Source organism: Protopterus annectens, chromosome 12.part0 (genome assembly GCF_019279795.1).
Source record: "Protopterus annectens isolate FY-2018-M chromosome 12.part0, PAN1.0, whole genome shotgun sequence".
Classification (NCBI taxonomy): Eukaryota; Metazoa; Chordata; order Ceratodontiformes; family Protopteridae; genus Protopterus; species Protopterus annectens.
The window spans coordinates 1292841096-1292858683 of NC_056746.1; the positions used below are offsets into that span (position 1 = coordinate 1292841096).

At 39.2% G+C, this 17588-nt stretch overlaps 1 protein-coding gene across 1 annotated transcript in view; it reads left to right on the forward strand.

Moving 5' to 3' along the window:
- Window positions 1–8185: 8185 nt before the first annotated feature.
- Window positions 8186–17588, forward strand: part of TM9SF4 (transmembrane 9 superfamily member 4) — a gene marked incomplete in the record, with an annotated part of 2004758 nt that continues 1995355 nt past the window's right edge. The window contains 1 exon segment of the mRNA XM_044090345.1: window positions 8186–8265. Coding sequence (XP_043946280.1) covers window positions 8251–8265 — 15 coding nt within the window.

The window sequence follows — 17588 nt, forward strand, 5'->3', positions numbered from 1 at the left end:
TTTCCAGGACTCCATACAAGAAAGTCTGGAAGATAGATGACTTTTCTTTTCCTTGGACAGGAATGTTTCTGTATGCTTCCATCAACTAGAATTCAGAGTACTTCTGAAGATTCAGGAGGATTAAAAAAAAGATCATTGTGGAGACTCCATTCTGACCCAGGCAACCATAGTTCTCTCTTCTTTTGGAAATGTCCAGGGGCAATTACCATAGACCTTTTCATAGACTGGATCTACTCACACAAGAACATGGCTGTCTGGTAGACCTCAGCATCAATACACTTCAACTGACTGCATGGATGATAGGGTCTTAATTCTTTTAGGCACTTGTTTACTGAGGACATACAGCAAGTACTAATGGAAGTAAGAAGGCCTGCTACTAGAAAATCATATATTAGCAAATGGAAAAGGATTTCTAGTTGGTGACAACATGATAACCAGCACTCACTCAGGATGAGATCTTCTCTGGTTTTACAATATTTGTCTGAGTTACTATCCTATGGTCTTTCTTAGCCCTCTATCAAGGTTCATTTATTGACAATTTCAGCATGTTTGCCCATGGATCCTGATCTTTCAATGAAGTTTCATGTCAAAATGTTTTAGAAGGGGATTTTGCATAAGAGGCCTCCAAGTAAAAGATGGCCCCTCCTTGGAATCTTAATCTTGTGTTAGGGACACTAACACTTATTCCATTTGATCCAGCTAACATGGTTGACGTGAGGTTTTTAACATGGAAACAGTTTTATTGACTGCTCTGATTTCTGCAAGAAGAGTAGCTGAGTCACAGTCTCTTATGGTTATTTAACCCTATGTCATTTACCACAGGAACAGGTTTCTTTGAGAACTAATCCTTCTATTAGGCCTAAAGTGGTATCCAAGTTTGCTTTAAGCCAAACTATCCACCACCCAATTTTCTTTCCTGAATATAAAAATGAAGTAGAAAGGACACTTTATACCTTGAATATCCAGAGACAACTCATGTACTATCTTTACAGAACTAAATCTCTCAGATCTTCATATCTATTGTTCATTTCTTGTGAAGGTAAGAAGAAGAGGCAACCTGTGTCAAAACAGCCTATTTACAAATGGTTGTCTAAGGCTATTATCTTTTGTTATGCTCACCAGAACAAAACTATTCCAGGAAGGTCAAGGCCCACTTTAACAGGGCCTTGGCTTCATCTATGTCTTTTTTGAAAGGGTTGGTTTCTAGAAGTGTTGGTCCTCTGTGCATACTTTTACAAATCATTTTAAGCCTTATCCTTTCTCTAGGTCCAGGTCAGGTTTTGCTAGGACCATTATCAAGAGGGCTCCTGAACTCTTCTCCTTCCACCCAAATGAAGTAAGCTAGGGTAATCTACCTGTAAAGTTAAGGTTAATGAAGCATTGATCAATATGATGAACATAGTTCAGCAATGTAAGTAAACTTACCATAACCGTAGATATTCGAATGACCACTACTACAGTAGCCACTCCTTCCCTCCACCCCTCCTTGTTTTTTTTTTTTGGTGTGCTTTTTATGCCAGAGTTTAGGCATTTATTTTTTGTTGTTCCTAGCATTGTCCTTTCAGGGCTGAGTCTCCTTCTCTCTCTTCACAGGAAAGCTCTGAAAAGCTTAGTGCCCAGACTTGTCTTTTATTCAGCTCACCTTGAGTTGCCTAACAGTCTGGGAGCATGGAAAGTGCCCTGAAGCTTTGGAAGCTGTCCGGCTGTTATATCCTTGGCAGGATATAACCCATATAGCTAAGGCCACTGCAGCAGTGATTATTCAAACATCTACTTCACACAACTGTACTTTTTCCTTCCATGAACTGCGCACTTCAAGGGCTGAAGCTGAATTCCACCTCCTGTATCATGTATTCCCCATCTTCAGCATCACAGACAACACAGTCAATGACCCAGAATAATTAACATTTTGAAATTATTGCATATTTCACTTCAGAGGATGTTATAATGAGGACATTTGTTCTAACATACATTTTATTTTCTGAAGACTAGTTCTAATAAGAAGACATCAAAACAATTTAAACGTGATTGATTTCCACTTTAGGCAGATGAGTAAAGTTAGACAAATAGAGAGCAGTAGAAATGTCAACCTCCCCAAAGCATTGTCAAGTTGTTTTTACTTTTAAGTGTGTATCAGGCAAGCAATTGTTTACTTTAGGACACACCATAAACAACCAAACCAAAAACCACCTCCAGAAGAAGCCTTAATAGGCATAAATAGTAAAATGAAAAAAAGGCTTCCACCACAAAGAAAAGTTCACTGAGAAATTCTGTTAAAATGTAGGCTTTAATAAAACGAAGAAATAAAAAGCACAAATTGCGCTGTTCAAGTTGCAGGTCAAACAGGATAAGCGCTTTCAGTTAAAAAACCTTCTTCAGATCCTAGTGTGTAGACCTGACTTACTGCTGTTAAATAAAGATCCTTAATTGCTCAACCAATCACATATAGCAATCAGATGCACGCCTTCCTTAAGCCTCCATTTCATTTCTTAATTAGGCTTCTCTCTTTCAAAATAGTTTTAATAGGAACTCCTCTGTTGAGCCCTGGAAATAAATTAGCTCTGAGGTTCATGATCCATTTGCTTTCTTCCTTTTCAATTTTGTTGACAATGTCTCCTCCACAGAGGTTAGTAGTCACATTTGAGATAACCATAAAGCAAATGAATGCCCTGGATTTTCAGATACATGTCCATATAGGGCATTGGTTACCACTTTATTCTTGATGTCTAACAGGTGGCGAAGTATCCGTTCCTTAAACTTTCTATTGGTCTTTCCTACATAGTAGGCTTGGCACAAATTACAAGTGCCAACGTATATAAGATTCTTGGTGTTGCAGTTAGCAAAACCAGAGAACTTATAGCATTTGTTAGTTACCGTATGAACAAAACTGTTGGAACATTTAATGTGGCTGCAAGCTTTGCAAAAGCCACATTTCCAAGTTCCTCACCTATTTCTTCCTTCTGTACTCTGCTTGTTAGGTATTCCATCATAGTTGCACAATAAATCCTTTAAGTTCTTCTTGTTTTTATAACCAAACTTAGGTGTTTCCCCTACAATTCTCTTAATTTTACTGTCAGCAGTTAAGACTGGCCAAAATTTCTTGATGGTTTCACGGACATCAAAGGAGTCAGTGCTGTAGGTCATCATGCATCTGAGACTGTTGCTGTTCCCAACTTTCTTCACATCACTCTGCTTCCGTTTCGAGTAATACGGTTGCCCTTTGTTGCATCAAATGGACATTGCTTTGCCTGTCCATGCACCTTTGTTACAATAACTCCCTTTTTTATTAACACAGAAAAATGTCGGGAGATCCAGGTCAGAAAGCAGAGAGAGGAAAAAGAGAAAGGTAACTTAGGAACCTCAGTGAGCTTAGATGAATCGATTTTGTTGGTAATTAATATATCTGATTATGAGCTGACAGCTACCCAAAAGAGTGTTCTGCAAAGAGGCTTGAGCTTTATACCCTCAATACGTTCTGACCTGAGTGAGTTAGTGACAGACTTAAGGTGCTTTGGTAGGAACGTTACGTTGAAGTGTCTTTTTGACAACGAAAATACTGGTACAAACTAAACATTGTCTGTGTTGAAAAAAACAAGTTCCTTTGTCCCCAGCAATCATCCCACTGTGGAGATGTTCTTACGGTTATGTGAGAATGAGGTGTTTGAATGGAGGTCAGAAGGAAAAAGTAAACACTATTACAATTCAACACAGGACGAGTTTCAGGCGTTAAAAGAATTGCAAACAATGAAAGAAATTATTTTCAGGCCAGCTGACAAAGGAGGAGCTTTAATAGTGATGAATTCAATACAGTATGCCCAGAAAATGCAGGATATGTTAAGCCATAGTGACACATACCACAAAATCGAGAAATATCAAGTAGACAGATTGATTTCCTCAGTAAAGAATGTCCTGTATGACACATTAATGACTAGAGCAATCGATAAAAATCTATATGACTTTCTTGAAATGGTATATCCAACTATACCTGTTACCAAAGGATTGCCTAAGATTCATAAGAACAGTGTTGACCCCCCCCCCTCTGAGACCGATAGTTTCGAGGAGAGGATGGGTCACTGAGCCCATTTCAATCTATGTGGAAACTGAACTCAAGAAGTTGTTGCCTTTCACACATACTGTATTGAGGGACACTGGTTAGCTGCTGGAGAGACTGTATGAAAGAATGGAGCAAGAAAGCGCCATAGACAACCTCATTTTGGTGACGATGGACGTCAACAATTTATTCACTTGCATACTCAAAAATCTAGGAATAGAAGCAGTAAGGGACTTTGCCTCTCATTTTGAAGTAAACATGGATGTGAATCTAGTATGCAGCTTCCTGGAATTGGTCCTGGAGAGCAATGTGTTCCTCTATGGTGAGAGCTACTATTGGCAGAAATGGCGGGTAGCCATGGGCACCCCCTGTGCAAACAGCTATACCAATATAGTCCTAGCTGAATGGGAAAGGCAATGGGAAATGGATATGAAAAATGAATGGAAGGAATGCATCATCTTTTACAACAGGTTTGTGGATGATGTTATATTCCTATGGAAGGGCAGTATGCAACGCCTAAATGATTTTGTCAACTATTTAACAAGTACGACTAGCTTTCTAAGATTCGAAGTAAAAACATCAGCAAATGAGATTGAGTTAAATGTTCCAACAGTTTTGTTCATCCGGTAACTAACAAATGCTTTAAGTTCTCTGGTTTTGCTAACTGCAACACCAAGAATGTTATATGCTTTGGCACTTGTAATTTGTGCCAAGCCTACTATGTAGGAAAGACCAATAGAAAGTTTAAGGAACGGATACTTCGCCACCTGTTAGACATCAAGAATAAAGTGGTAACCAATGCCCTATATGGACATGTGTCTGAAAATCCAGGGCATTCATTTGCTTTATGGTTATCTCAAATATGACTACTAACCTCCGTGGAGGAGACATTGTCAACAAAACTGAAAAGGAAGAAAGCAAATGGATCATGAACCTCAGAGCTAATTTATTTCCAGGGCTCAACAGAGTAGTTCCTGTTAAACCTATTTTGAGAGAGAGAAGCCTAATTAAGAAATGAAATGGAGGCTTAAGGAAGGCGTGTATCTGATTGCTATATGTGATTGGTTGAGCAATTAAGGATCTTTATTTAACAGCAGTAAGTCAGGTCTACACACTAGGATCTGAAGAAGGTTTTTTAACTGAAAGCGATTATCCTGTTTGACCTGCAACTTGAACAGCACAATTTGTACTTTTTATTTCTTCATTTTATTAAAGCCAACATTTTAACAGAATTTCTCAATGAACTTTTCTTTGTGGTGGAAGCCTTTTTTTCATTTTACTATTTAGGACACACCATGGTATTCTCACAGGTGTGGGCAGTACTGACTTGACTAATATCCCAAGTGGGCTAACAGTTACATGTTTGGCACTTTTTTGTTATTTTAGTTCTGTATTTTGTTAACATTAAAGAGTCTAAGGTCAAAGTATACAAAATAAAACTCTAATATACTCTAATAATAATAAAACTCTAATAATAAACCATTCCTTACTCCTGAAGCTCGGACCACCTTAGCTAGTTCTCACCTTATCTCTACCCTTCTATATGCTTCCACTATTTATACCAACCTCTCTAAAAATAACCTCAAGAAACTTGCCACATCCTACCATAATATCGCTCGATTTGCCACAGGATCCCTCTTCAGAACCCATCACTGTCATAACCTAAAACAACTAGGCTGGCTTGAACTTCCTAACAGGCTGACTTATCAACAGCTCTTAACTGCTCACAAAATTCTATATCAGCCTTCCAAAACACCAATTCTCTCTAACCTCATTACACCTTATAATAACTTGAAACAGCTACGCTCTTCAAACAAACTACTGGTTAATATTACCATACCCAATAACTTTGCAGGTGACAGCCTTTTTTCTAACTCTGTTGGAAAGATGTGGAACAAACTGCCATCTGATATCTCATCTTTGTCTAGTCTTCCACTCTTTAAAAAACAGCTGAAAACACATCTTAATAAGCACTGGCTTTGTTCCTGTAACAACCCAGATTAACCTTTCTTTTTCCTTTCCTTCTTAATTCCTCCTCACATAACATCCTATAGACATATGTAAAAAAAAAAAAAAAAATTTTTTATTATTACTTTCTTTTTCTCCTTTTTCCATATTATATACTTATATTTTAGAATCTGTATAGCAAATGTCTACTAAACTTTGTTTATGTAATTTCCTGCTTTGACTATGCCTGTCTGCAAGTATTTTTCATGTTCTGACTCAATGTATTAATAATTTTTACCTTATATTGACTGTTTCTGTGAATTATTTGTAATTACGTTGGAGCTTTTCTCCCCGGGCCTCCACTGAAAATGGACATATATCCAGCTGGACTAGCCCGGTCAACAAATGTAAAATAAAATAAATAAATAAATAAATAAATAATATGCATTACTGAATAATGCCAGTAAAAGATGGTCCCACACATCCTGCAAAGGGGTTGCTGCCCTCTTGCGCCCCCTGCTTAATAGACTTTCCATACATGTTAAGTGCCTTCCAGTCCTTTTGTGGGGTGTGGGGGGCATACCCCCATAGATGTTACTTTTTTTTTTATCCGACCTTCTTCAGAACTTGATTCACATGAACATTAATTTCTTGTAAAAATAAAGGTTTTGGCATTATAAAGTTTGTTGTCACACCAATGGCAGAACTTGCTATTACGCACCCTGATGTGTCCTAAAATAAACAATCACCATCAGGTATATTCTTTGTACTCTAAGCACCAGTATAAACACTGACAACTTATCAGACCATCATCATCTTCTTTCAGCTGTTCCCGTTAGGGGTCACCACAGCGGATCATCTGTTTCCATTTCTTCCTGTCCTCTGCATCTTGCTCTGTCACACCAACTACCTGCATGTCCTCTCTTACCACATCCATAAACCTTATCTTAGGCCTTCCTCTTTTCCTGTTACCTGGTAGCTTCATCCTTAGCATCTTTTTCCCAATATAATCAGCATCCCTCCTCAGCACATGTCCAAACCAATGTAATCTTGCCTCTCTGTCTTTGTCTCCAAACCTTCCAACCTGGACTAACTCTCTAATATACTTATTCCTAATCCTGTCCACCCTCGTCACACCCAGTGCAAATCTTAACATCTTTACCTTTGCCACAATCAGCTCTAAATCCTGCCTTTTTGTCAATACCACTGTCTCCAACCCATATAACATGCTCGTCTCACTACCCTCTTGTAAACCTTCCCTTTCACTCTTACTGGTACTCGTCCGTCACAAATCACTCCTGACACTCTTTTCCACCCACCCCATCTTGCCTGTACTCTCTTTTACACCTCTCTTCCAGACTCACCATTAATCTGAACTGTTGATCCCAAGTATTTAAACTCATCCACCTTTGCCACCTCTACTCCTTGCATCCTCACCATTCCTCTATCCTCTCCCTCATTCACCCACATATATTCTAACTTAGACCATATTCTGTCTATAACAATGTACATTGACGCTTGTAACAACATGCATATTGCTTGTTTACATAGAGGGTTGCAAATGTAAAAACAATATTTCTCATATTTTTAGACTGAACAGTGGAAAGCCTTACACACATTAGGTACGTGCTGTGCCCATTTGTACAAGTCAAGTGTGTCGGGGGTAGCAAGTTTGAGTACAAAAAGAAATTCACTGACTGCACTCCTGTCTAGTTCAAAACACTTTTTAGCTCAAAATTTAGAGTACATAACAAAGTAATTAAAATCTAACCTCTAACCACAATCAGTGTTGTGACCGTTTTCTTTAGTAAAATTGTATCTCTCCACCTGAAAAAAATCAACCCTACACATTGTCACTGCTTAATTGTAATGTACGTATCGATTGCTAACCAAACTTTTAAACTTTGGCTGTTGTGTGACTAAATCGCTGTAAATGCACTACACAAACGATATAATCACAAAGTGGCTGGAAGCTTAAAACAATCAAATTATACACTACTCAGACTAATCAACAGTGTGTGTCTGTGCAGCCAGTTTCCTGGTTATGACATCCATAACATGGTAGTAGTGTTTACATAATTAGATTTAGCCCCGAGACCTACTATCGTAAGTGTCCTTCTTGTAGTTCACTATACTTTTTTTTTCTGTTTCCAAAGGGTGTGAACAAAGTAAAGAAAGGCAATGGTAACTAGGTAAGGTAACTATTGAAGCAATCATTTCCGGTTACGTCGCCGGGGACACGTGTATCCAAGATGGCTGTGGTTATGGTGAGTAGGAATTTGTTTTCTTGTTTTTTTTTTTGCGGTGTTTCTTTAAAAAATTGTTCAGATGTAAGACAGTGACTTTTTTATAAACTTAACACTCTCGACTCTCCTTGCTTTTGTCTTGTGTCTTTCAAATTGGGTGTTGCTTGAAATTTCTTTAGGGTGTCTTGGAGGCGGAAGCTGTATGCTGGATGTATTGGAGTTTCTGTTGGAACCAGTTTGAGGTGCTTTCGGCCTCTAGAAATGCTGACAGAAGCCGGTTTTGTGGCAATTACCGAATAATTGTTGGTCTGAATATAAGTAATTCATATTCATCCTTTGACTGATATGTTTACTTCTTCTGTTTGTCTTCTCTATAAATTTATTCGGGGGCTGACATCTTTCAGTAAATTTGCATTTTGTAATAAAGTAGAGTAACCTAATTCTGTCAGTTTTTCTTGTACAGAAAACCGTAGTCATAATTCTCCATCTCTTTTTATATGTTATGGGCCCTTGTAGTGTCTGTTCTATTTGTTTTCACAGTTTGTAATGTTACTTACTGATCTAATATTAACTTCAGAAGGATGTTGTATTTTCTTTATTGCTTTTAGTTGTTCGTTCGCATGTTAAATTTGTCATCTGATTTGAAGCAGGAACTGTGATGCCAGAGTTTGATAAATTAAGAGAATTCTACTCTTAAAACGTCTTATCAGCAAGAATAAAACGTACTTGTGTATACTATTGCGAAGCTGTCGTTTATAAATGGTGTAATAGCCGTGCACCTGTTTAATAGTTTCCAGGCAGATGAAAATGCCAACTTGTGTCATACTTGATGGTATTACGGAGTGTTGTCAAGCAGTTTTGAACTGCAGACTCTAAAGCAACCCAAAGTGAAGGATCAGCATTTAAGATTGTAGTTATGTGTAGTTACATATTAAATGTCATGAATTGTTTGTTACTGGTCTGCATATGTTTAATATTTTGTCTTTCTGTAATATGCTGTTTGCTGGCAAACTTTTTTTTCCCACCGTGTCTGCCCCTTCTCAGTGTTCCTGTTAAATTTTCTGTTTTTTTTGGCTCCCCCCACCCCCATTGTTTCATCGACACTAAGAAGGAAAGCTGTCACATTGGGGTCTCCATAGCATTTTTTAGTAGAAGCTTATTTCTTTAGTTGTATGTATAACCAGGCACCCATATTTTTATTAATCTCCATGGAAACTGTATCACACTTTCATATTTGTATAAAATGTGTAGTAAATCAGTCTATGTAAGCAGTGTGATGTTTTGCTGAAAAGGCTGTAGTGTGATTTTTCTCAATATGTCAAGGTTGGGTATAACTCATTGTATTAAGTGGAAGGAGTTAATTTGTGTAAAATGTTACATGCATTGGCTTGTGAGTAGAAGCTTGCGTCCTTGATCCTTCTTTTTCTTCGTGTCATCTCTGTTTCTCTCTCCTTTTCTATTGGAGATTAAGTTTGTGATTTGTACTGTATATATGTTAATTGATGTTTAATTAGCTGTATGAACTATGTCCTTTTGTAACATGTGAAATGTAACTTGCTTTTCTCCCCAGGCCTCCACTGAAAACGGGCTCTTCTTGGCCCAGTGGACTTTCCCAGTCATCAGACTTGAATTAATAAATAAAATAATAATTAATAACAAAACAATATTGTAGTTTTCCATTTAAATTTTCTTTATAAGTGGTTAAAGCCGAGCAATACAATAATGTATTTTTGGGTGTGACTTGAATGTATATGTTTAAATAACTGGCTTACAGTTTTGCATATACGATTAGGTTTAGGAGCAAGAGTTTGTGTTTGCAGAATAGTTTCATAGTTTCATAGTATAGTACTAGGCTATCTGCCCTGGGGCATTTGTAAGCCTAGCCATAGTGATGTGGCTTTTGCCACCCCATGAAATGGTACAAAAATCTACAGAATAAATCTAGAATACTGTGCCTCTGTCTAGTAGTGACACAATGAAGGTCCCCTTATATAATAGAATTAGTTTACTGTGCCCTTGTCTAGCAGTGCCCCAGATGTGACCCCTGGGGTAAATTTTCGATCTCCCATCCACTCATCAAGATTTCTCTTAGTGAGTCAGCGAGGGGCTTTGCCTAATACGAACTGGGATCCTGTTCCAAAGCATGGAAAGCCTTTGGGTTATGAATCTATCCCTCCAGCATGTCCTATTCATACTTGTGCCGAGGTTTAAGTCTTTAGCTCTCGTGGTCCTGATGGATTTGGATTTTTTGAGGTGGAGCATGTCCATCAAATCCTGATTGGACACGGTCTTGTACGTCAGGCAGAGATCACCCCTGAGCAGGCGGTATGCCACTGAATAGAGTTGAAGTTTCTTTAGTCTGGCGGAATAAGACATATGTTGGAGACCCTTGATCTTTTGGTGAGGTACTTCTGTGGTCTCTCCAGCTGTTGCAAGTGCCGGGTGAGGTACATACCAAATGGGGCATTGTACTCCATCATGGGTCTGATGAGGGAGGAATATAGGGGTACAATGACATCCTTGGATCTGGATGTGAATCCCTTCATGTTGAGGTGTGCAAGGTAGAATGTTTTTCTAACCACTTTGGCAACGTGGGTGTCAAATGAGAGGTCGCTGTCTACTTGGGTCCCTGGGTCTCTGATTACTTTTTCCGTACTCAGTGGGTTGCTGTCTATGTGATAATTTGTGGGTACTTTGTTTTTTCCAAAAGGGATGACTATACATTTTTTAGCATTTAGTTTAAGGCCGTGACTACGGCACCAGTTGTCCGTTTCAGTGAGGCCTTTTTGTAGGATGTGTGTGTCAGCTGGTGTATCGACTATGGCGCCTAGTTTGCAGTCATCTGCGAACTTTGTCAGCCACAGCCCTCCCATGTTTGCTTTAACATCTGAGAAATAAATGCCGAACAAGAGGGGTCCCAGGACAGGTCCCTGTGGGACACCATTTGTGACTGGCTTTGAGTCTGACATTGCTCCAGCGATTTTAACTTTATGGGTTCTGTCCTTTAGCCAGTTTGCAACCCATCTAGTGACGTAGGGGTTTACTTTTAAGCTGTTTAGCTTATCTATGATGCCCGAGTGGGGTATTGTGTCGGCCTTAGCCAAGTCCAGGTATGCTGTATGGACTGCTTTGCCCTCATCAATGGCTCTAGTGACTGTTTCGAAAAAGTCAACCAGGTTTAAAAGGCAGGATCTGCCCTTCACAAAGCTGAACTGGGTGGGGTCAAGTGTCTGTAGGTCCCCTATGTCTCTGAGTTCCCCCCTTGTGGAGTGGGACCACTGTTGCTGTACGCCAGTGTACAGGTACATAACCCAAAGTAAGGCTAAGGTTAAATAGCATTTTTATGTGTGGGTTTAGCTCCTCTTGGAGTTCACATAACACGCAACCTGGGATACAGTCAGGTCCCATTGATGCTGTGTTTTTTGCTTTGTTTAAGGTGGTTCTCACTTGGACATCTGAGATGACAGGGAGATTACATTCAGCTGGGATAAGTATTTCTTCTTTTGGGGGTGAAGGAGGCGAGAAGTTTGCACTGAACCTGTCAGCCAGAATGTTAGCAATATCTGTGGGTTCAGTGTATTTTTTGTTGTTGTGAACCAACTCTGAGCATATCTGAGGGTTTCCGCCCAGGTTTCTAACATAGCTGAAGAAGGCTTTGTGGTTATCTTTAGTGTCCTTAGCGATTTTTCTCTCAAAGTTTGCCTTGGATGTTTTTATGAGAGAACATAGTTTTTTGCTAATGTTGATCAGAGACGTCTTCCCTTCATGGGATTTTGCTCTGACGTGCAGTAGCTTCCTTCTTTTGTTATACAATTTGTTTATGGCTGAGGTCCACCAGACAGGACGCTTACATTTGGTGGAGAGGGACTTGGATTTGTTTGGGATTGCATGATCCATGCATTCTTGGATATGTCCATAGAAAGCATTTTGTGAAGGATTCGGCATTGCGGGATGTGGTATCCACTGGCACAGTGGGCTTAAAGGATACCATCTCCTTCTTAAGAAGAGTGAAGTCTGCTTTTAAGAAGTTTTTCACTGTGGTCTTTTGTGCTGGGGGTGGAGGTGGGATATGTATATCCAGGGTGATTAGTTTGTGGTCAGATCTCACTAGTGAGGGGTATACTTCCGGTGTGGAGCATTTTGTCCCCATGTTTGTGATGATCAGGTCTAGTATATTATCTCCCCTAGTGGGAGAGGTGACTAGTTGTTCCAGTACATTTGAAATTATGAATTCCAGGAACCTTTGGGCTAGGGTATTAGGGCTAGAATAATGTACCCAATCTTTGTTTGGGTAGTTGAAGTCTCCCATTATGATGGTATTTTGTGATACATTCCTATCCTCCAATGTCTTCAGGAAGGCTGAGTGGGGTTCTTGAGATTGGGAGGGTGATCTGTAACATGCTACCAGTTGTATAGCAGTTTTGCCTATGGTTAGTTACACCTGTATGGTCTCTGTTGCTACTAACCTGGAGGTGTGGGTGTCCTTTATGAATATGGACACTCCCCCTCCCTTTGTGGTTCGGCCTGGGTTTTGGGGCCGAAAAGCATGATACGAGGTATAGCCTAGTAGCGCTGGGGTGCTCTCAGGAGCCTTGAACCAGGTTTCAGTTACTGCACAGACGTCTATGTTCTCCATGCTGAGGAGTGCATCAAGTGCCTGCATCTTGAGATTTAGACTTCTGGCGTTGAGCAGCATTACCCTTAGTTTTTTTCCATTTTTGTTTTCTAAGGAGGTGTGTTTGTATTTTGAGCCTTGCCTAAAAAAGGCATTATGGGGATGGCAAGAGCCTTAGCCAATATCCGGAAGCCCAGTGGTGACAGGTGTAAGCCATCCCTTGCGAAGCAGCGTGGCTTGTCCAACATATCATCCCAGGCAGACAGATATTGGATCCCCTTAGAATGACACCAGTACTCGAGCCAATTGTTAAAGCTGATCATCTTGTCTTTGTATTGTGGTATCATTCTTGGTGAGGGCAAGATGCTGCTCAGGGTCAGGGTCATACCAGCCTGGGCTACATAATCGGAGAGCTCCTCTATGTCTCTTTTCATGTAGTCCAGGGAGGTATGTCTCAGGTCATTCACACCAGCATGGGCAATGACGGAGTCATATTTGTACTTGCTTTGGAGTGACCTGAGTGCGTGTGTTATGTGGCGGATCCTAGCCCCCGATAGACAGCTCACAGTCACCTTCTCCTTGTTCAGCCTGGTCAGTGGGACATCAGTGTGTCTGACTATGGAGTCACCTATTACTAGTGTATCGGGCAAGGTGTTTGGCCTTAAGGTCTGCGATTGGTCGACAAACTGATTTATTGAAGTATGTGTTGCATGTGTTTTGTTTTGAGGTGGTGGATTTTTGGATGTCTGCTTTGGGAGCCTCTGTTGTTTTGGTAAGTTTTTTATTAGAGCCTCCGAGTATATCTCTGTGTTTTTATGTGTTTGGTTTGCAGTTGTGGTAGGTCTATGTGGGACTGGGATTGTTGTGTGTGTGTGGTTGCCATCTCCTCCTGTCTGGTCATGCCAGCCCTGAGTTGAGAGAGTTCAGCCCCCAGTTTGGCTATATAGTTGCATCTCTCACATGTAATTGTGTTTGTTGGGAGGAGGAGAGGGTTGTCTGTGTACATGAGACAATTGTAGCATTGTCTCAAGATGCCCAGATTGACCAGCTGAACTGGAGACAATGCCAGTAATCTACCACTCGACATGCTAGAACAGTATAAGGGAGTGGTATACCTTTAAGGGAAGTGGGTATTCACAGGGGTGGTAAGTAGATGTAGTGCTTTACTTAGTACGAGAGTGCTTACTTAGTAGAGAAGTATTGAGAACAAGTGCTAGGCTTATAATACAGTGAATAGTCTGGTTATACTAAGAGTAGAGCTTCCTTGAGGGAAAATTTGAACAGCAGACATGGCGGAGCTAGAAAATGTTTAACCTTGTTTAACCAGCGCTGCGCTATGCGCACGACCACGCAAAGCCGTGCAAACGCGGATTTTAAACAGTGAACTACAAAAGAGCTTGGAATGGTCCCAAACAACCAATTACTATAGCTTCTTGTGCTGAGGTCACTTCCCCCAAGGACAGGTAGGCTGCTCAAGGCTCCCCACTCTCTTTTTTTGGTTGTTTGCAGGTCTAGCCTGTGTGAATATGAAGGTATAAATGTCAGTTTAATCTATGTCTAAAGGTTGTTAGTGTGTTTTAATGTGCTGATTTATAGCTTGGTCAGTTATTTCCCACTTTCTTCATATCTGTTCCTTTTTCCAAACTTTCTTGTGTTATGATTCATAGGTAGTCCAGTCCTTATTTGGATGTTCTTTTGCAAAATGGTTTGTTAGCAAGGGCTTGTTCTGTTTCTCTAATTTATTGATCTTTCGATTTGTGTGTAGCTACTTCATAATAGTGCAATGTGTAGTGTTTTGAAAAGGGGTAAATCTAGTCTTGGCCAGGTAATTGAGGGAGAGATGCATTAGATGACTGATGTTGATTTGAGAGTGGTCTTAAGGTACCAAATTCAACTGATAAGTTCATGAATATGTGATACAGTTCTGTATGGAAGTAGTTAGGTCTTTAGTGCCTTGATGTTTTGCAAACATTCATTGTTAGATGCTTATATGTATTAGCACATCTTCTAGACAGCTCTTTGTATGCACACATAGCGGTTTTTTATAGGGGAACCATGATCAGAACAATTACAGCTTTTAATGTGCGGATGAATGACTACCATGTTTCCATTAATGGATACCGGTTTTTTTTTTTTTTTTTTTTGAGTTGCATATAGGTCTGTTCTCCAAATATTTACTACTGATTGAATATTCAGTGCGTGTAGTTTTGTATATTGTGTGTATGTATTATAATTGTGTGTATGTATTATACACGTGTGTGTTTATATAATATATATGGGTCTACTTCTAGTTTTTTTTTTTTTTTTTAAATAGAAATTTTATTGATTTTTTTTTTTTTTTACCATACTCATATATCACAAACAATTGCAGATTAGTCACGTACAGTACAATAGAAAACACAAACACTACACATTATATACAATATATACAATTGTGCTGCTTAAGAACAGTGAAATCACTATAAATTTACTTAATGTAAGCCTAGATGAAAGAGGATAGGTATAAAATGACTGCACACACTATATTACTCTTTTTAGTTAATATTTGAGGAGTAGTTATAGGAGGAGAATTAGTATTAACCTTAAGGGTTGAGCCACCTTTAACTCGGGATAGGGGTAACTGGGAGAGATAAAGGAAATAGATGAGCATAATTGTTAGCTGTCAGACAATAGTTCAGATATGAAGTTCCAAAGTTTCTGGTAGTAGGCCTGCTTATGGGGGTTAGTTATTGAGAAGTAATGTATTTGATAGCCAACCCCCTAAAACCTCTCCAGGACATCTTAGAACAGTTTATCCAATGTTTGGTAATGTAAAATTTAACTAAAAGACAAAGTGTAACTAATATATGTAATTGTAATTTAGGTATTTTAAGGCTGGTAACATGTAATAATGCCATTTCCCAGGAGAGGGTTGATTTATGGTAACCCATTTTGTCAAGTCTCGCCTTGAAAGAGCACCAAATACTGTGGGAATATCTGCAGAACCATAAAATATGAAGGATGTCTGCCTGGGGATAGGAACAGCAGTGACATGAGGTGGACACATTTGAGTCAAATTTGTTTAAGTGGACTGGAGTGGAGTATAAGTTGTTGGTAACCATAAATTGTGTATAGGTAAGCTTTTTGAATGGGGGAAAAAGTGTGGATTTAATGGCTGAAAGTTTCTGATGCACTGATAGATTTGTCCGTTGACGATCCCAATATTCTGCGTAAACAATTTTTCCCTGATAACAGAATTGAGATAAGTTTATATGATGAGGACAGCATACTTTTCTTGCTGGCTAAGTTTTGTAGCAGTTTGGCCACCAGGTTGCAGTCGGAATCGGTAATAGTGTGGCCGTGAAGCAGAGATATAATAATTTCCTTTATTTGCCTCAAAATAATGATATATTTTTTAGGTAAGTTTAAGAGGATTCGAAGTTCTGTTAGTGATCGACTATGTTTATGGATATCCCATAGTGTATGTTCTCTTAAGGGGTATTCAGTCAGATTAATCATGCTGCAGCTCAGTTTGAGATTTGGGTTAAGGTGGATGGGCTGGAAAAGGGGGAAGTGTATTTTCTAGGTTAGGGGATTTAAATAACTCCTGAAAGGTTTTGATTATGACTTTTTTAATGTATGCTGAAGTTTCAAATCTTTTGAGAGTTGATGGACTTAAAAACGGTAGAGCTTTAGGGTTAAATTTGTTAATCGGGGTGTGATTATGCCGCATTTTTACCCAGAGGGGAGTCCATGTGTCATAATTTGGGTTATGATTGGCAATTGTAATTCTATTGGCGTGCATAATTCTGTAATATAGTTGCAGATCAGGCATAGCCAGACCTCCCTTGATTTTTGGAAGGATAAGTCTTTGAGAAGACACTCCTTACAGATTTGGGGTGCCATATGAATTTCGCAAATGCTTTATGTACTGTATTGAAAAAGGCACTAGGAGTGAAGGAGAGGGATGCATGGAAATGATATAGAAACTTTGGCAGGATATTCATTTTAATGATGATAGAAGTTTTAGCTAGAATAGGGAGTTTCATCTGTTGCCGTCTAGACATATCTTGCGAAATAGCCGTCCATACTTTTAAGTTGCAATGTAAAATGGAAGAAGAAGAGTGATCATAAGAGACTCCTAGATATTTGAAGGAGTATACTATGTGGAAAGATGAGTCTGGAAAAAAGTTTTGTCTATGGGCTAAAGGATTGATTGGGAAAATATATGATTTGTTTTGGTTAATTTGATAGTCGGAGATATAAGCAAATGTGTTCAAGGAAGTGATTTTTTTTTTCGTGTCCGACATGGGGTGTTCAAAGTAAATGTTCAGATCATCCGCAAGTGCGGTCAAGCTAGTGCTGGTATGAGAATTCTGGGGATTGAGTGGTATGTTTTCTGTAATATAGATGGGAAGAAAGGTTCTAGATATAAATTAAAAAGAAGAGGGGACAGAGGACACCCTTGTCTAGTGTCGTTTGAGATTTTTATCGACTGTGAATATTACTTGTTTATATAAAGGCGGGTGTAAGAGCTATTATTTAGTATTTTGATGATGATGATGATGATGACTATTCGAGGGGATGTCTAAGTAAGAGCGCTATGAACAGAAAGTGCCAATTGACGCTGTCAAATGCTTTGCATGCATCTAATATCATTGTGTATCTTGGTTTCTGTCCTTGGTAAGGTTAATCATAGTCTCCACAGTTAAAGTATTGCCCCAAGTGTGTCTGCTAAGACATTGAAACC